Raw genomic sequence first — 21,371 nt, 5'->3', positions numbered from 1 at the left:
TATATGTTTCTGAAGATGCATACATGTATATCAAATTTGCATCTGTTTCTGAAACTACATCTGTAGCTGAATTTGATTCTGTATCTCTGTTTGATCTATTTGTTGGGTTGAGTTATACACTGAGCTCGTAGCTAACCCTTTTGCTTGTTTTCTTCCCATGTAATTAGTAAACCTAGGATCAGATAGGGCGTGGGACCTCAAAATTTGTTTTTGGTAAAAATGGTTAAATTAATGACTTTTTGTTAAATTTGGACTGTTCGAGACTTTTGGGCTGTAAATGGTTTTGGAGTTTATTTCTCAATTTTGGATTGTTTTACGGTACTTAAAACGAAAATATATTTCAAACTGCAACATTATTGGGGTACAAATCAAAACACAAATTTCAAAGTTTTATAACTTAAAGAAATTCTACTGCAAACTGAAACGATAACTTAAATGGTTTTCCAAAATAATAATATAAATGATTTTAACGAGGATTTTACCTTAAAATTGGAAAAAAAATTATCAAAGTTAACACTGTTTTACCTTATGTTTTTAAATTAGATTTTTGGGATTTTCTAGGTTTTCAAATGAATTAGTGTAACTTCTCCAAATTTGGCGACAACGTCCAGGTTGGGTGTGAGGTGTTACATTTGGTGGTATCAGATCCTAGGTTCAAAACTCTGGATGTGATTTTTGGGTTCAAATTTTTTTTAAAAAGTGTTTTAAACAATTTATATTTTTGATTAATTTTGATAATTGTGTTTGCAAAAAGTGAATCTAAGTCTCTAACATCGATTCAAGCAAGTATTTTAGTCACTGTAGTTAAATGAAAACTATAGAGACTGTACAGTAGAAACTCCTTTGCTTTAGAAAAGAGATTACGATAATTAAGACTTAGGGTTTTTAATAATGAACCTAAGCTAATGCCTAAAACTCTGAATTGTAGATAATTAAGCATAATGAGCATGCAAGGAACTCATGGACATGGTACTTGTGGGCGTGGTGGACATCGTAGAGGGGCTCGAGCTAAGCCATCTCGTACAACAGCATGCCCAATTTAGAGACTAGTGAAACTATTGGGACACCTACTACTTAGGCTAAGTCCTAAACTCATATTGTAGGGGACGACGCACTCTCCCAAGCTATGTTGAAGGTACTTTAGAGGGTTGTTAGGGCCTAAGTTGGATCTGGGAGCGGGGGGTTAGTAACTAAATGACTTCGGTTGAATGAGGAAAAGTTGTTTGGAGGTGACGCTGGGGTCACCCCAACTGTGGCTGAGTATTGGTTGGGTGCCGCCAAGAGGATATAAACAACTTACACTGCACCCATGAGTAGAAACTAAAGGGCGCGGTGCCTTTTCTTCGCGATGAGGCATACTAGTGGTGGCAATCTGTTGAGCGAGGTACCCAGCCTGAACGAGAGACTTGGGTTTTCTTTTAAAGCGCCTTCCAGAAAAAGTATGTGGGAGCAAGATATATTGAGGCCCGTAGGCTTGACTTCATTGGGCTGACTCAAGGCAAGAGATCTATGACCGAGTATAAGGCCAAATTCCTGAGCAGGTATGCTTAGAGTTTGGTAGTGGTAGACTATGATAAGAGTTTCTGATATGAGGATAGGCTGAGTTATGATATTAAGGTGCTGGTAGCTCCGCTGTAAGAACGAGTTTTCAAAACATTAATAGAGAAGATAAAGATTACCAAGAAGATTAAGTGCGTGAAGCACGAAATGAGGGATCACGAAAGAGGTCGAAATAAGAACAAGAGGGATGAGTGTCATTTTAGTTTAGTTCACCAGCCCAAGAAACAGGCCAAGTTTGATAGGCCTTAGCAGCTTGAGGCAATTGCGGGTACTGTTGGTATTCTGATTTTAAGGATTATGGAAGAAGCCATTCGGATACGTGTTGGAGCAGGTTGGGAGCTTATCTTCGGTGCGTGTGTATGGAGCACCGTATTTGGGATTGTCCATATAAAGTAGATCATATGCAAGCTCTAGTTCAGGGTTTGATTTAGCTATAGAGGGTAGTACAGTGACCACCTAGGGGATGTGGTCAGGCTAGGGGTGGTAAAGATTTGAGTCGTGGAGAAAGGGCACCAGGCAGAGGTGATAATCAAATTGAGGCTAGACAACCTGCATTAGTGTATGCGGCTAGGCACCGTGAGGACAGAGATTCAAGCTAATGTGATAGCCGATATGTTTTCTATCCATTCTCTTCTTTATTTCGCATTGATTGATATTGGCTCGACACATTCATATATAGCTAGTTCTATTTCTATTAATCTGGGAATTCCTGGTAAGAGTATTTCTTGGGAACTGAAAGTGTGGTACTACTTGGGACAACTCCAGCGTCCATTATTCTCTACCGCATGGCACCGAAAGAGCTGATGGAATTAAAAGCTCAATTTTTAGAACTTCTTGGTAGAGGGTTTATCAAACCCAGTGTGTCTCCATGGGGAGCACCAGTGCTCTTTGTAAAGAAGAAAGATGGCACAATGAGAATGTGTGTGGATTATTAATAATTGAATAAGTTTAGGTAAAGAATAAGTACACACTTTTGAGGATTGATGATTTGTTTGATCAATTCCATGGGGCATCAGTTTTTTCCAAGATTGATCTTTGTTCTGGGTACCATCAATTGAGGCTGAGCACCAACTACCTTCAGGTTTGCTTCAACCCATTAAGGTTCCATTGTAGAAATAGGAATAGATAACTACAAACTTCGTTAATGGGTTACCCTTAACACCTACTAAGAAGGATTCTATTTAGGTCATCGTAGATCGATTGACCAGGTCTACTCTTTGATTATTCTCTACAAAAGTTCTCGAAGTTGTATATCTCTGAGATAGTAAGACTTCATGGGGTTCCTATGATTATCTTAGATCGAAACTCATGATTTATATCTCAACTTTGGAAGAAACTGTATGAGGCTTTGGGTACTCGAATAAACTTTAGTGCAGTGTTCCATCCATAGACTGATGGAAAGTCAGAGAGGGTGATTTAGGTATTGGAGGATATGCTACAGAGTAATGTTACCGATTTCCATGGTAGTTGGGAGGAGTTTCTGCCACTGACTGATTTTTTTATAATAATAAGTTTTAGCCCAATATTCAAATGACACCGTATGAGGCTTTCTATGGTCATAAGTGTTGCACTCTTCTGTGTTGGGCTGAGTTGGGTGAGAGGAGGATTATGGGGTTAGATTTGGTTTTTAAGACTGAAGATAAGGTTAGACTGATTCGGGATTGCCTTAAGGCAGCATCTGATAGACAGAAGTCTTATGCAGACCTAAAGAGGAAAGACATAATGTTTGTTGCACGAAATCAAATTTTCATTAAAGTATCTTCGTGGAAGAAAGTTCTCCGGTTTGGTCATAAAGTCAAGTTGAGCCCTAGATTCGTTGGGCCTTATTGGGTTTTGAAATGGGTGGGGTCAATCGCCTATCAGTGAGAGTTACCTCTGTAGTTAGACCATATACATGATGTTTTTCACGTCTCTATGTTTAGACGGTATCATTTTGATCCATCTCACATTGTGCCCATTGAAGAGATTGAGGTGAGGGCAGATTTGACGTTCGAGGAAGAACCAATTCAGATTTTGGATCAAAAGGTTAATGTCTTGAGAAAGAAGACTATTTCATTAGTTAAGGTCTTGTTGCAGAATCATGGTATAAACAATGCCACATAGGAATATGGGGACTCGATTCGACAATGATACCCATAGTTGTTCGAATCAAGTAAATTTTGAGGCCAAAATTTCTTTTAGGCGGAGTTGTAACTGTTAGAGTATGCCCAAAGATGAATCATGAGATGGTTGTAATAACTTGCTTGATTTATCATGCTTATTAATATAAGGTGTTACCATTATTGTTTCAGTTTCTTTTCTGCGTGTATAAATAAATTGTTTTATAATAATGTCCGGAGAATAATATGATTATTCTTAAAAAGTCATTAGTCAAGATTATTGTTGGATAGGACAACGATAATGCATTAAGACTAACATGTAGTTGATTGATGATAAAGAGTTGTCATTGATATGGAGTGTCAGAATCGATGCATGAATATGGTTGTTAGAGAACAACATATTGGACTGACCCATTATGAGTATGTTTATTAGATTATTATGTAATTGCACGGCATTACTCATGGTGATTAATATGTATATGATCCTCAGACTTGAGATCATCATAATCCAAAAATCGTGAGTTGTATAACTTGATACAGTCAAACGTACACCATAACTGGTTGTTCTATAAAGGCTGATGTTGGATATACCACAATCTATGTATAGGGATATGGTTGATCAATATAGGATAAGTCCCTCCTACATAATGGGAGTAATATCTTAGGCCACTTGATTGAATGAGACTAGAAATGCATGACAGTGCTCAAATAAACTGATATGAGATGTCATATTTATTTGTATATCATAGTCTACTTAAGATATCAAGGAACATGGAATGGACTATACAAGTGTGACTATTCCATGACTTGTGTTGAATCCAGAGATAAAGGACTTAAGGATTAGTGCATGAAAAGATTAATCATAAAAAGGTTATGTCGAATCATGATTTCTTGTGACTTAGGTAGCAATGATGCATTGCTAGGTGCCACTCATTATTTGTAACATTGGAATCGTTCTAACATTACTGCTAATGTTATAAGAACCTACAGGGTCACACCTTATAGTTGAAATTAACGGAATAAAACATAATTTGTATTGTGTTTGGTTGTCGCATGAATTAAATTAATTATAGAATTAATTTAATTGGGTAATCAAATATCGAACACATTATATGTACAAGGTTGTTGTACATATAATGAGAATATGATTTTGGTTCGTATATAAATAAATATAGTTTACCAAAATCTTTATTATAATTAATGTAATTATAATTTTTGGTTTTTTTAAACATTATTATATTTATTTAATTTTGAGAAACCCTAAAAAATAATAAGATATAAAATCCCATTTTTCTTTGCTTGGTGAGTCTAGCGGCCGTCACAGCAAAGTCTTCTCCAAAACTATTTGGGGATTCAGTTAACTGGGTGGATTACGTAGAGGTCGGAGTTATCAAGAATTACGGCTTGGTTCAATAGTAGATTAGATTACTCATTGTCGAGGCATCGATGTCTACTCAGAATCACCATTTGGTAATTTCAAAACCCTTTTTCACCCCGATTAGTTCCTCACACATGGATTTATGGTTAGGATGTGTTTTATTTTTCCACTGTGCCGTAGGGGTGCTGGTGTTCCAACAATGGTATCAGAGCCACTTGTGTGATACGAACTCAGGTTTAAATACTTGGGTGATGCAATTGTATGAGATGCATGCTTTAATTTTAGTAATTTTTTGACTGTTTAAATCGTTCAAGAGTAACTTGTTAACCGTTTTTTTTGAGAATGGATTAAATGTTAATCAAGACTATCCATTCAAATTTTGTTGTCAAAATATTGATTGAACAAAACGACAAGTTATCATGTTGGTGATAAAGCTTCAATGAACAAGCAAGCAACGATCACCGAGTGATAAGAAGAGGTTTTCTCGAAAAATAAAATTTTACAATTGTGCATAAACATTTGATACGACACCTTGGGAATGGTGTAAGGTCAAAGAGATTCACACCCTGCATCTTTGAATTACAGCAAGAGAGGATTGAGAAAGAGCCAGATCTTATGCTCTTAAATTACAGTGGGAGGAGGATGGTTCAAATTTTATGTCCCGAGATTACAGTGGATTAAACCTTGAAGATTATAGTGGGGGCAATCCGGTGAAGTAAGATATGAGTGTTACTAGCCGAACAAGATGACTTTCTGACGTGCTGGTAATAAAGCCTTAATGAATAACGAGCAATAACATCTCAAACATTAAGGGATCATTTTCATGACATTTTACATTCATGCATACGCATTTAGTTAGGAGATTTTGATTCATTCTGATCATAACATCCTAATCACTAAGCATAAATAGGCCAATGAAATGAATTATATAGGTCATGTTCCCTAGAATAGATCGATGAAACCACAAATCCTATACCACTGAAGTTGCAATGGAATGGATTGAAGAAGATAGCAGATCTTGTCTTCCTATACTGGCAGCGAAGTAGATCGAATACACCAGCTTGACCTCCCTGAGTTTGCAGCGGAGCAGACTGAAGATAACCGATCTTGTCTTCCTGTACTGGAAGCGAAGCAGATCGAAGATACCAGCCTGACCTCCCTGAGTTTGCAGCGAAGCAGACAGAAGATAACAAATTTTGTCTTCCTGTATTGGCAGCGAAGCGGATTGAAGACACCAACCTTGCCTCCCTGAGTTTGCAACAAAGCAGACTGAAAACAACAAATCTTTTCTTCCTGTACTGGTAGTGAAGCATATCGAAAACACCAGCCTTGCCTCTCTGAGTTTGCAGTGGAGTAGGTTGAAGATTGTAGATCCTGTCTCCCTAAGTAGTAGTGGAGCAGATCAAAGACGGCGTCTTATCTTTCCAAGGTAGTAGGGAAGCAGGTTTAAGCCACCAGTCCCATCTGCCTAAGCAGTAGTGGAGTAGGTTGAAGATTGTAGATCCTGTCTCCCTAAACAGTAGTGAAGCAGATTGAAGCCTCTAGCCTTATCTCCCTAAAATTGCAGCAGAGCAGACTGAAGATAGCGAATCTTATTTCCCTGGCATTGCAGTGGAATAGATTAAAGCTACAAGTTATGGTGAATCTTATCTTCCTGAAGTTGTAGTGGAGCAGATTGAAGCCACCAGCCTTATCTCCCTGTTGCGAAGGAGCGACTAAAGTCGTGAATCTTATTTCCTGGCGCTGCGAAGGAGCAGATTAAAGCTACAAATTATGGCGGAGCTTATCTTCCTAAAGTTGCAGTGAAGCAGATTAAAGCCACCAGCCTTATCTCCCTGAAGTTACAGAGGAGCAGACTGAAGAAACGAATCTTATTTCCTTGAAGATTGCAGTGGAACAGATTGAAGCTACAAATTATGGCGGATCTTATCTTCTTGAAGTTACAGTGCAGCAAATAGAAAAAACCAATCCTATCTCCCTGAAGTTGCAGTGGAGCGAATTAAAATGATGGATCTTATCTCTCTGAAGTTATGGTAGATCAGATCACATCAGATCTTATTTCCTTGAAGTTACATCGAAACCAATTGAAGCTATAAGCCTTATCTCCCTGAGGTTGCAGTGGAGCTGACCGAAGATAGCAGATTCTGTTGAGAAACTACAAGTTACAAATCCTATTTCCTTGATGTCGTAGTGGAGTGGATTGAAGCACCAGTTTCTATACCCCTGAACATGCAGTGGGTTAGAACAAGACTACTTGAAAAAGAGAAGCACCAAAGAAGTCGAGGCTCGGTAAGACTAGGCACAATTGGGCTTTTTAGTCTTTTCTCCGTTCTCGTTACACGACAACAAACAAAGAGGGCCAGCTATAATATCCCATTTTGCCTAGGCCCAATTAAAACCCAATAAAAATAAAACCAAATTAAAAGTCCATTTACATAATAAAAGTCCATGTCCAGATTATAGCAAAATTAACAGGGCCCAGTAAACTAAATGTAACATCCTGATTTTGATCCTAATCAGACATAGTGGTTTTGGAACAACAAAACCGAGTCAAAAAATATTTTAATATTATTTTGTGTGTTTATTATGTGTGAATTTGATTGTGTGAACTTTCTATGTTTAAATTTTATCGTTTGAATGATCGGTTAAGTAAAATGAGAGGTTTACTTAAAATGAAAATTTAGGGGTTAGATCTAAAAGCACCTAATTGTTTTTGTCTCTTTGAATGAGAGGTTTAAAGGTTCAATAAGACCAAAAATAAGGTAGTGAGTGGCAATAGTCAACATTGCCCTTATATTATATGTTTATTAAATTAATTAATAAAGGTTAAATAAGTAAAATAACAAATAAATAATATATGTTATGTTAAAATATAAAAAATGGCCATTTTCATCATCTTTCTTAGTCGAAATGAACAAAGAAGAAAACCATTAAAACTTATTAGGGATTCGACACTTTACAAGCTTGATTAAGGTATGAAATTGTTTCTGTTTTTGATAATTTTTACGTTTTTTAGATCGTTGCTTTGAATACTTCAAAACCCATGTCTTAATTTGGTGAATTGTTGATGATTTTGAAATGTTCCATTGATGAATGCTTCAGCTTTGTGATGTTAGTTGATGAAATATGAAAGTTAGGTGTTAGATTAATACGTTTTATCTCTGAATTTTTGGTGAAATTAAGTAAATAGGGTTAAATTGTGAAAATAAATTCTTGAAGGATTAAAATGTAAAATAAAAGAAATGTGTAGATTTGTATAAAGTATATGAACATTCGGCCCGAGCATAGTGTGCGCAAATTTTGTGTATTTTGTGTTTTATGCAATAAGGACTAAATTGCAAAAAGTGTAAATGTCAGGGGTAAAATGGTAAATTTCCCATTTATGTGTTTTTGGACTAAATTGAATGTGATAATGATTAAACTAGTTTTGAATATATTTAGATCGAGAACCAAAGAAATCGAAGTTAGATCGGGGAAAGGCCAAAGTAGTCGAATAATCGTCCGACTTAGATTTTTCATTGTCCGAGGTAAGTCTATTAGCAATTTAATGTTTTTAAATCAGCATATATACATGTATATGATTTATATTCTTAATAAGTTGTGATGAAAAAAAATAAGTATAGGTTGAATTTAATTAAAGTATGAAAGGTATATGTATGAATTTATATATTGTTCGAATATATATGTATACATATATATTGGTTCTTGATTTTATTTGAAGTATGGGAGTTATAAATATATCTTTGAAGTCTCAATATATATATGTATATACTTGAATAATTTTTTTGGAATTTATTTAAGGTATGTATATTATATTGTATATGTGAGTCTCGATTATATATATATATACAAGTATAGTTTTGAGTTAAATTAAAGTCATTAAATATATACATGAAAATGTATGAAGCTAAACATAGTTGTATGTATGTATAAATTCCTCAAATGAATTTAAGGTATGAACTATATATTTTTGGATGAATGTGGTTCAAATGGATATAAATGTATATATAAAATTATTGAGTTGAGCTAAAAGTATGGATTGTAAGTACAGATGTGATTCAGTTATGGTTTGCCAATTTCTTGAAAGTGTGGATAATGTTACATGAATTATACACATATGTTTTGAATATGTGTAATGCTAGTAAGTGTTATATTGGACATTAGTTTCGTAATTGTGATATTCAGGTCCTGTGCCTAGCAGGCTTAATGCCGGTGACCTTTATAGACTTAATGTTTAGCAGGCTTAATGCCGGTGAACTTTACAGACTTAATGTCTAGCAGGCTTAGTGCCGGTGAACTTTACAGACTTAATGTCTAGTAGGCTTAATGCCGGTAAACTTTACAGACTTAATGTCTAGCAGGCTTAATGCCGGTGTTCTGATTCAAGCTTCAAGCTTAACAGACTATATGATGATGAATCATTTTGAATAAGTGATATTTATGTCTTAATTGGAATTAGATAATCACATTGATAAATTGTAATAAATTATAAAAATATGGTTGTGAGTATTTGGTTCTATATTTTGTTGCTTATTTGCATACGGCTAAAAGTATTTGATAGGTACATATGTTTTCGGTTTTATATATATATATACCTTGGATCAAGATATACATTGAATATAAGAGTTTGATGAGTTTATTTATGCATTTGGACATATGAGTTGATTTGAACATAAATTAGTTTAAATATATTTGTGGGAAACATATATACATTCGGTTATATGTTCTTGATGAACATAAATATTTGGTTATAAGCATTCAAGGAATTTCTAAATATATATATAAACAAATTGGCTTGTAAAATGTTATAATTCTTTAATTTAATTGTTAAAAACCTACTAAGCTATCAATGGCTTACTGTTTATGTTTGTTTATGTTTATTTTCCTAGACTTATAGATTTTTTTGAAGTGGTTCAAGATTGGGGATCGTCAGAAAAGCTTATTTTACACTATCGATAGATAATGCTATTTTAGGTTGAAGTTCCTTTTGAGTCTATGGCATGTATAGTCTAAGACTAGATGAAATTGTTATTTTGCTAGTAAATCTGTATTAAAGCCTTGTAAATGTGGCTAAATTAGTTGTTTTATTTGGTTTTGGTTTGAATGATAAATTAGTCATATTTTGGTTTTGATTTATTAGAGTTAGATTTATATGATTATGTATATAGGTATATATATATTATAGTTATAAATGGAAGTATTTATGCGAAATTTTAGAAATATTTTACTAGCATGTTATAAGTAGATTAAATGAATGTTCAATTCTATAAAAGTTTGAATTGTTGGAGTTGAGTTTGATTACGGTTATACTATTGGGAAGCTAAACTCATAGGATTAGAAGTTTGAATTTATATAATAGTATATATGTTTAAAACGTGCCATGAAATACGTTGTTACATGGTAATAAAATGAAAGACTTTTGTAAATTAATTTAGGTATAATAATTTTCAAATTATATATATAAGGTTTTGGTAATTATAAATAAAATTGATAAATAAAATTTGGTTTTGTGTTTATAGTATTTGAGATTAAAATGATGATTGACTTTGCATTTTCGAATGATGTATTTTATGAAGTAAATTATATATTTATTTCTATAAACTACTTTGTGAATTATGCATTTATTTTAATTGTATTCAATTGTGTTATGTTTGTTAATATCTCGTAAACCTAATCTGGTGACGGATATGGGTTAGGGGTGTTACATTTATTTGGTATCAGAGCTACAGCTTAGTCGATTCTAGCTATACATGCCATATTTTATGCTGCGATAGTGTGATGACTTCTGACATCTGCAAATGTGATTTTCTATTGTAATGGATCCCGATCGAGCTGTAGCCAATGATGTTTAGAGTATAGCGGCTACTCCCGTGCAAGGGACAGAGCCGGTAGATTCTAGACCGACCTCGAGTAATCAGGAGGAAAAGGCTAAACAAGCTTTTTACCAAATGATGAATGGTTGGTTTACTCAATATATCTAGACTAATCCGGTTGCACAACAACCTCCACCCCCAATTAATCCATCTTTGATTCCTGTTATACCTTAAGTGAGTGATCCATTGAGATTACTTAAGCCTTCTGTTGATAAAATTTGAAAACACGGGGCCGAAGAATTCAGGGCTACAGTTAATGATGATGCTAAGCGGGCTGAATTTTGGCTCAATAACACTATCCGTGTATTCGAAGAATTGTCATGTACGCCCGACGAGTGTTTGAAATGGGCCATGTCTTTGTTACGCGATTCTGCCTATCATTGGTGGAACACTTTAGTGTCGGTTGTGCCAAAAGAATGGGTCACCTGAGAATTCTTCCAGATTGAATTCCGCAAGAAATATATCAGTCAGAGATTCATTCATCAGAAATGTAAAGAATTTCTTGAACTGAAATAGGGTCGCATGACTGTAACTGAATACGAGCGGGAATTCGTGAGACTTAGCAGATATGCCCGAGAGTGTGTTTCGACTGAAGCTATAATGTGTAAATGATCTGAATATGGGCTGAATGAAGACATTAAATTGTTAGTTAGCATACTTGAGATAAAAGAGTTTGTGGTTCTTGTTGAACAAGCATGCAAAACCGAAGAACTCGGAAAGAGAAGAAAAAAGCTGACTTTGAAGCTAGAGATTCCCGTAAAAGAACATTCAGTAAATCATTCCAGTTGACCTCAAAGAAATTTAGAGAGGATCGTAGTCGATCTAAAGCTACTGCAAGGTTTTCTAGACGAGATCGAGATCAACCTTCTGTGAGTTCACGAGCCCCTTCAGTTGCTAGTGTTGACAATGTTTGACAGAATAGATCAGAGTGCAAGCATTGTGGTAAATGGCATCCTGAAGATTGCAGATTGCATGATCGGTCTTGTTTTAAGTGTGGATCAGAGGATCATTTTATTCGGGAGTGTCTGATGTTAGCCGAGCAAAACACTGTTCAGAGTACTAGACCGAGTAATGTGTCAATCAAGGTTGACCAACCAGACACACGGGTAATGCAAATGGTAGTCAGAGAGGGAGAAAAGACACGGCAGTTCAATCTGAAGCTCGTACGCCTGCCAAAGCATATGCTATATGCACTTGTGAGGAGGCTTCTTCCCTAGATGTCATTATTGGTACTTTTACTCTTTATGATACTAATGTTATTCCATTGATTGATCCTGGTTCGACTCATTCATATGTGTATGAGACTTTAGTACTCAGTAAGACTTTGCTTGTTGAGTCTACTGAGTTTGTGATTAGAGTATCAAGCCCCCTAGGCCGGTGTGTTTTGGTTGACAAACTGTGTAAGAATTGTCCATTGATGATTCAAGATTCATTTTTTCCTGCTGATTTGATGTTGTTGCCATTTGATGAGTTTAATATTATTCTGGGTATGGATTGACTGACTTTACATGATGTTGTGGTAAATTGTAAAAGAATGACTACTGATTTGAGATGTCAGAATAATAAGTTTATTCGTGTTGAATCTAATGATTTGAATGGTTTACCAGCTGTGATATCTTCGATGTTAGCTCAAAAATATGTGAGAAAGGGCTGCCAAGCTTACTTAGCATATGTGATTGATAGTAAAGTGACTGACAAGATGATTGAATCAGTACCAGTTGTGTGTGAATATCCGGATGTATTTCCTGAAGAATTTTCAGGGTTGCCGCCGATTAGAGAGGTAGAGTTTGGGATTGAGTTAGTACTAGGGACGACTCTGATATGCATAGCTCCGTATAGAATGGCACCTACAGAATTAAAGGAATTAAAAGTTCAGTTACAAGAGTTGATAGATAAGGGTTTTGCGAGACCGAGTTTCTCTCCTTGGGGAGCACCAGTTTTGTTTGTGAAGAAGAAATATGGAATTATGAGAATGTGTATCGACTACAGACAGCTTAATAAGGTGACCATAAAGAATAAATATCCATTGCCACGGATTAATGATTCGTTCGATCAGTTAAAAGGGGCCATTGTGTTTTCAAAGATAGATCTGAGGTTAGGCTATTATCAATTGCGAGTTAAAGACTCTGATGTGCCAAAGACTGCTTTCAGAACGAGATATGGACATTATGAGTTTCTGGTTATGCCTTTTAGACTTACTAATGCACCCGCAGTTTTCATTGATTTGATGAATTGTATCTTCAGACAGTATCTGGATCGGTTTGTGGTAGTGTTCATAGATGATATTTTGATCTACTCCGTGATGAGATCAAGCATGTTGAACATTTGAGAATTGTGTTGTAGAGCTTACGAGATAAACAGTTGTATGCAAAGTTTAGGAAATGTGAGTTTTGGTTATGTGAAGTCAGTTTTCTGGGTCATGTTGTATCAGCATCTGGTATTAGGGTTGATCTGAGTAAAGTTTCCGCTATACTTGATTGGAAACCTCCGAGAAATGTCTTTGAAGTTTGGAGCTTTCTGGGACTCACTAGTTGCTATAGACGGTTTGTGAAAGGTTTTTCTATGATTGTGACCCCAATGATGAAGTTGCTACAGTAAGATATTAAGTTCGAGTGGTCAGAAAAGTGTCAGAAAAGCTTTGATCAGTTGAAATCCCTTTTAATTGAAGCTCCAATACTAGTTCAGCCAGAGATGGATAAAGAATTTGTTATTTTTAGTGATGCATCTTTGAACGGTTTAGCTTGTGTTTTGATGCAGGAAGGCAAAGTTCTAGCTTATGCCTCGAGACAATTAAAGCAACATGAAAAGAATTATTCGACGCATGATCTCGAATTGGCCGCTATTGTTTTTGCTTTGAAAATATGGCGCCACTATTTATTTCGTGAAAAATGTCATGTTTATTCTGATCACAAAAGCTTGAAATATTTGATGACTTAGAAGGATCTGATTTTGAGGCAGGGACGGTGGTTAGAGTTGCTAAAAGACTACGAGCTTGTAATTGACTATCATCTGGGAAAGGCTAACGTTTTTGTTGATGCCCTAAGTCGAAAATCATTGTTTGCTTTGCGTGCAATGAACGCGCATATAATTATGTCTGATGATGGTGCAATAGTAGCTAAGTTGAAAGCAAAATCGTTATTTGTTTAACAGATTTGTGAAGCTCAGAAAGCCGATAATGATTTAATTGCAAAACGGGCTTAGTGTAACTTGAATGTTGATTCAGAGTTTCTAGTTGATGCTGAAGATTGTTTGAGATTTAGAAACCGATTATGTGTTTCGAAAAATTAAGAGTTAATTGTGATGATATTGAAGGAAGCTCATAATAGTCGATTATCTATTCACCCGGGTAGTACGAAAATGTAAAACAATCTGTAACAACAATATTGGTGGCACAGTATGAAACGAGACATTTTTGACTTTGTTTCGAAATGTTTAATATGTCAGCAAGTAAAAGCTGAGCATCAGGTACCTTTTGGATTGCTTCAGCCGATCATGATACCTGAATGGAAATGGGACCGAGTCACAATGGATTTTGTATCCGGTTTACCGTTGACACCGAGCAAGAAAAATACAATTTGGGTTATTGTTGATAGATTGACAAAATCGACTCACTTTGTTTCGGTCCTATTTCTCAGATTGTGAGGTTGCACGGGGTACCTATTTCTATTATTTCGAACAGAGACCCGAGGTTCACATCGCAATTTTGGACGAAATTGCAAGATGCTTTAGGTACGAAACTACACTTTAGCACAGCTTTCTATCTGCAAATAGATGGTCAGTCCGAACGAATCATTCAGGTACTCGAGGATGTGTTAAGATGTTGCATTCTCGAGTTTGAAGGTATATGGGAACGATACTTGCCTTTGATTGAATTTGCATATAATAATAGTTTTCAGTCTAGTTTTAAAATGACACCCTACGAGGCTTTATACGATCATAAATTTCGTACACCATTGTATTGGACCGAGCTCAGTGAAAATAAGATACACGGGGTCGATTTGAATAAAGAGACTAAACGTAAAGTGAAAATGATTCGGGATAGTCCGAGATCAGCATTGGATCATCAGAAATCATATGCAGACTTGAAAAGAAAGGATATAGAATTTCAGATCAGGGGCAAAGTGTTTTTAAAAGTCTCACCGTGGAAGAAAATACTCAGATTTGGTTTCAAAGGCAAGTTAAGTCCGAGATTCATTGGACCGTATGAGATTATAGAGTGTGTCGGGCCGGTTGCTTATAAATTGTTGTTGCCACTTGAGTTAGAAAAGATTCGCAATGTATTCCATGTTTCGATGCTTCATATATACCGATACGATCTTTCGCATGTGATCAGTCCGACTTAGATTGAAATTAAGTCTGATATGTCATATGAAGCAGAACCGATTAGCATTCTAGATCGTGAGGTTAAAGAATTACGAAATAAGAAAATTCAATTAGTCAAAGTACTGTGGCATAAACACAGAGTTGAGGGAGCAACCTGGGAGCCAGAGGATGCAATGAAAGAGCGTTGTCCACACCTATTCACCGGTACGATTTTCGGGGACGAAAATTCCTTTACAGGGGAAGAGTTGTAACAGCCCGATTTTGATCCTAATCGGACATAGTGGTTTTGGGACCACGAAACTGAGACGAAAAAATATTTTAATATTTTTTTGTGTTTATTATGTGTGAATTTGATTGTGTGAAATTTTTGTGTTTAAATTTTATCGTTTGAATGACCGATTAAGTAAAATGACTTAATCGCGTAAAATGAAAATTTAGGGGTCAGATCCAAAAGCACCTAATTGTTGTTGTCTTTTTAAATGGGAGGTTTAAAGGTGCAATAAGACCAAAAATATGATAGTGGGTGGCAATAGCAACATTGCCCTTATATTATATGTTTATTAAATTAATTAATAAAGGTTAAATAAGTAAAATAACAAATAAATAATATATGTTATGTTAAAACATAAAAAAATTGGCCATTTTCATCATCTTTCTTAGCCAAAATGAACAAAGAAGAAAATCATTAAAGCTTATTAGGGATTCGACACCTTACTAGCTTGATTAAGGTATGAAATTGTTTCTGTTTTTGATAATTTTTACGTTTTTTAGATTGTTGCTTTGAATACTTCAAAACCCATGTCTTAATTTGGTGAATTTTTGATGATTTTGAAATGTGCCATTGATGAATGCTTCAGCTTTGTGATGTTAGTTGATGAAATATGAAAGTTAGGTGTTTGAGTAATATTTTTATCTTTGAATTTTTGGAGAAATTGAGTAAATAGGGTTAAATTGTGAAAATAAATTTTTGAAGGATTAAAATGTGAAATAAAAGAAATGTGTGGATTTGTATGAAGTATATGAACATTCGGCCCTATCATAGTGTGGGCAAATTTTGTGTATTTTATGTTTTATGCAATAGGGACTAAATTGCAAAAAGTGTAAATGTCAGGGGAAAAATGATAAATTTCCCATTTATGTGTTTTTGGACTAAATTGAATGTGATAATGATTAAAATAGCTCATTTTGAATATATTTAGATCGAGAACTAAATAAATCAAAGTTAGATCGGGGAAAAGCCAAAGTAGTCGAATAATCCTTCGACTTCGATTTTTCATCGTTTGAGGTAAGTCTATTAGCAATTTAATGTTTTTAAATTAGCATATATACGTGTATATGATTTATATTCTAAATGAGCTGTGATAAACAAATAAATATAGGTTGAATTTAATTAAAGTATGAAAGGTATATGTATGAATATATATATTGTTAGAATATATATGTATACATATATATAGGTTCTTGATTTTATTTGAAGTATGGGAGTTATAAATATATATTTGAAGTCTCAATATATATATGTATATACGTGAATAATTTTTTTGGAATTTATTTAAGGTATGTATATTATATTGTATATGTGAGTTTCGATTATATGTATATATATACAAGTATAGTTTTGAGTTAAATTAAAGTTGTGAAATATATACATGAAAATGTATGAAGTGAACATAGTTGTACATGTATGTATAAATTCCTCAAATGAATTTAAGGTATGAACTATATATTTTTGGATGAATGTGGTTCAAATGTATATAAATGTATATATAAAATTATTGAGTTGAGCTAAAAGTATGGATTGTAAGTACAAATGTAATTCAGTTATGGTTCGCCAATTTCTTGAAAGTGTTGATTCTGATGGTGTTCTTCAAGTGTTTTCTTTGATCTTCTCTAATGGCTCCCTTATGTCTTCTTCTAATGGGTATTTATAAACTTTAGAATGCTCAGAAAGCTTAAAAATTGAGTTTTTCCACGTATTTGGGAAGCAGGGTGTGAAATCGACATGGGTTGGCACATGGGTGTGTGTCCAGCCACCGTGTGGCTCACACAGGCGTGTACCCAGCCCGTGTGGCTCCTAAAAACATCTTTATTTGTCCGATTTTGGCTCTTTTTCGCTTCTTTCGCTCCCAAATGCTCTCAGAAGTTTAGAAACACGAATTTAAAGGATCAGGAGCATCAAATTCACTAATTTGCATAATTAATCATCTAAAAATGTATTAAGAATAAGATTAAAATATGTTACTTCTATATCTTATCATAAAATAAGTTATTGTAATTCATTATTAATATTTTGATATATGAAGTATATTAATCTTAAATGCTTGTAAGTAATTAATGTCAATTATTCGTAAAATTTATTTTGAATATATAAAAATGTGTTAGATATTAAAATATAACAATTACAAATTCAAAAATGTAATATTATATATTTGAAACAAATTTCAAAAGAAAATTAATTATATATTTAATAAAAATATTGAAAAAAAGTAGATAGGATGATAAAAGATATTTTTCTTTTAAATGTCATTTTAACTCCAAAGTAGTTTTTCAAATAAAAAGTTATAATTTGTAACTTATGTGTTTAAGGACGAAAGTAATTTTGTCTTTAAAAGTTATTTGTTTAACATTACTTATGGTTCTAAAAGTATTTTTAGCTTAAAAGTAGAGGTAATTCTAAAAGTATTTTTAGCCTAAAAGTAGAGGAGTAGGCAAAATATTAAATGTGAAATATGTTTATAGTGAAATAATTTTTTTTAAATATTCTTAACATGTTAGTTAGATATAATCAATTATGATCCACATGGTACATATGCCAACAGTAAGGATTGCAAAGTTCTTTCAATCGCACTAGAGCTCTCAATTGCACCCATCCAATGGTCAAATTTATAGTTTAAATCGAATACTTTATCTATATTTATTTGAAAGGATTATATCGAAAGTTCATTGAATTTGCAAGTTAGCTGCACGTGTAGTTGCAGCTATAGATGAACAACTAGAAGAGTAAAAATAAAAATAGACACAAGAATTGGCTATGGGTGAGTGATCATCATGACTATGTTTTAAGGCTCTTTTTACTTAGTTAAATTATAACTAATATTAGACTATATTTATTATGAAAGTGATTTTATTTTTCTTACTTTTACAATATTTAAATAAAATAATCAAAATAATTTATCCAAGGATTGAACTCATGTTAGCAAAATTTAGACACAAATTTTTGCTACTTCACAATTGTTGAATAAACTTTTAAAAGAATATTTTCCACATGAAGTGTTTCCTTTCACCATGACATGGGAATGGCATAATCTAATAGTTTATTATATATGGTTTAAATATATTTTATTTTATGAATTCTGTAAAATAAAATATATTTTAACATCACATTATACATTTTGGTATGTTTAAATAATATCTAAATATGAATTAAATACATTATATTTTATTTATTATATATTATCATAATAATTGCTACATCAAATAAAATTGAATTTTGCTATAACAATTTTTGTTAATATTGATAGAATTTTGGTTTGTAAATTTTAAATCAAAATTTTGAAGAGCTACCAAAGTTCCTATCCGATACAAAAATTTTAACCAAGTACCAATAACCAAAATTTCTAAGAGCATTTTGTTAAATATTTTGGTGTCTGTTAAAAATTTTGGTATTTGATTAGAATTTTTAGTATATCAAAATAACTAATGAGAAGTTGTTAGAAGTATTGGGATCCCATTAAAACTTTTGGTATTAGGTTACAAATATTAGTATCACTTTAGAAATTCTGGTATCACTTAAAATTTTAGCTTCGCATTAATTAAAAATATGGACATCCCATTAGAATTATAGTATTGCATTAGACCTTTGCTATAATTTAGCCAAAAATATATTTGTTTTTTCTTTTATTGGAATAATTAATTACAAATAAAATTATATGAAAACTTTTGGAAAATGTATATTAAAAAGCGTAGGCTGGCATTTTGGAAGTTTATGAAGCACCGCTTTAGTTTTATTATTATTATTTTTTTTTAATATTTGTCTTTGTCAAACCTAACATGAGTACTCCAATGACGCAAGGAAAGTGAAGAAATTTCTGAGAATGATTGCGGATAGAGGGTTAGGTGAAACTTAATAAATCTTTGATTTAGTTGATTTTTACATAGTTGAGATTCGAATTTAATTGTAAAATTATAAAATGTTCATTTCTTTTATAAAGTAATACATTATTTTTAATAATCAAATTATAAAAAGTGCTTTTTTAGAAAACAATATTTTTTTTCAAGATTCATAATTGATTTATTAGCAGAATTAATCAGAATACTGATACATTGATCCAATCGGTTCAACTAAAAAATCATTAGAAGTTGATAAAAATAATAAAAAAAGATTAAAAAATCTAGTTCAACCAGTTTATACCGGTTCATGGGTCAATCAGTCAACTTCTTATTTCAGACCGATACCTGACAGATTTTGTAAACTATTTATTTTGAGGTTATTTATGTCTTTTTATATTATTTCTTTCATAAATTTTAAAAAAATGCTTTCACATAAGAGAATAATAAGGTTTGAACTTACAACATAATGCTCTTTACTATCTTAACTTTATTGTTTCAACAAAAGTCATACTTGATTTTTATATCAATTTTAATAATTTTATTACAATAAAACTTTTCATTTACATTGTGAATATGTCATAATTTATTATTTAATTAATTAAATAGGTGCTTATTATTTGGTATAATATAATTATTAACTGTAAATGTTAAATATGTGGCACAAAAAGAAAAGAAATATAAGATGGTATTGATATGAAATACTAAAGTAGAAATACGGTACAAATACGACCTACAAAACGTTAACTATAACCCTAGGTTTGGCTTGTTCTAGTAAAGTTTTCTTTTTTGCTACCAACGTCTTTTTAACTTAATGATAAAAGTATTATATTGTGAAGTATAAGTTTTCTTCTCTATACTATCAGCCGCAGCCACCACGAGGACCTCGGCATACATTACCACTGCTTGGATGATCATGTCCTCCTTTTGGTCCTCCATATATCAAATTTCTCCGGATCTCTCGGTTCCCCATCTTTCCTATAGTAACCCCAACAATAAAAAACAAAACAAAACACAGAAAATCAAACCAAAGAGATATGTATATACAAGAAATTAACAAGGTTTTAGCTGGACTTACCAACGCGAGTGCTGGTGGTTGAAGATGCAAGCAAGAGTAGTGAAAGTGACAGAAGTAGAACAAGTATCGAAAGCATAGAGATCATCTTACAACCCATGTTTGGTTGAAGCCAATGTTTGGCAGCTTTGATCTGATTGGGCTACTTAGTGATTGCTTTTGAAGGAGATTAAAGGTTATTTATAATTGCGTAGTGCTTACTGTATAATGTATGTTCGGGTCTCATCCACTGAGCAAAAAGCACAAAATTTGATCCCATGTGTTTTTCAACAATTTCCCAGTGGAAGCTAGCCGGCCCTACATATATTTTATCACATAATAGTTAAAACTAATTATTAATTAATAATGGGAAATATAACAAATTTGTTGAGGATCAACTCGTATAAACAAGAAGATAGTGAAAGTGGAGAAAAGTGAACACAAATATTTTACGTGGAAAACCCTCGAAGAGGGAAAAACCATAGGTAAAGTGGTGTTGGTTTTTCATTAAATGAGTAAACAAACGAGAGTGCAATATGGAGAAAATAAATCTAAATGTACTAAACACACAATCTCAAACCCTGAAAACAAAGTTCTAACTCCGGAATAAAATTCTCTCCATAGTTACCACGAAACTCTCACAAACACATATGCGACTACATCTTCTCACTCTCAAAGAAAAGCCTTTGCTAATTTGCGTCTCTAAATCAGTGTTACAAAGGCCCTTTAAATATGCTAAGATTAGAGCCCAAATCAGATTAAACTAAACTTGAAGTAATCAGAGTCCAACTGAGAGAAGAAGTCTTGTTTGAAGTCCTGCTTGAAGTCTAAAACATAGTTGCTCATGTGGAGAATATGTTGCGTCACCGAGACGTCCCATGCATGCTTGTCACGACGTCACTGCTGCCTTAAGTTGGGAGTTCATCGCATCTTCCCGATGTCAACACTACAACAAAACAGGCTTTTAGTGGCGTTTT

The 21,371-nt window shown here is 33.5% G+C and overlaps 1 protein-coding gene and 1 long non-coding RNA gene across 2 annotated transcripts; one reads left to right on the top strand and one right to left on the bottom strand.

Moving 5' to 3' along the window:
• Positions 1 to 3,090: 3,090 nt before the first annotated feature.
• Positions 3,091 to 3,663, top strand: LOC128033913 (uncharacterized). The gene is made up of 2 exons (XM_052622414.1): positions 3,091 to 3,341; positions 3,483 to 3,663. The coding sequence occupies exons 1-2, from the start codon at positions 3,091 to 3,093 to the stop codon at positions 3,661 to 3,663; spliced, it is 432 nt and encodes a 143-aa protein (XP_052478374.1).
• A 16,348-nt stretch (positions 3,664 to 20,011) lies between these two features.
• On the bottom strand, positions 20,012 to 20,629 carry LOC128033604 (uncharacterized). The gene is made up of 2 exons (XR_008189573.1): positions 20,419 to 20,629; positions 20,012 to 20,318 (listed from the first exon to the last, which is right to left on the bottom strand). It is a non-coding gene; the product is annotated as an uncharacterized LOC128033604 (long non-coding RNA).
• Between the last annotated feature and the right edge of the window lie 742 nt (positions 20,630 to 21,371).

The sequence above is a fragment of the Gossypium raimondii genome, chromosome 10 (genome assembly GCF_025698545.1).
Source record: "Gossypium raimondii isolate GPD5lz chromosome 10, ASM2569854v1, whole genome shotgun sequence".
Classification (NCBI taxonomy): domain Eukaryota; kingdom Viridiplantae; phylum Streptophyta; class Magnoliopsida; order Malvales; family Malvaceae; genus Gossypium; species Gossypium raimondii.
This window is presented reverse-complemented; position numbering and strand designations above follow the sequence as displayed.

Bases quoted from the DNA above. Each gene is read 5' to 3' on its own strand.
- LOC128033913 (XM_052622414.1), top strand. From the start codon at position 3,091: ATGACACCGTATGAGGCTTTCTATGGTCATAAGTGTTGCACTCTTCTG. The intron at 3,342-3,482 runs GTTTGGTCATAA...CTCTATGTTTAG, and splicing joins TCGTGGAAGAAAGTTCTCCG to ACGGTATCATTTTGATCCAT.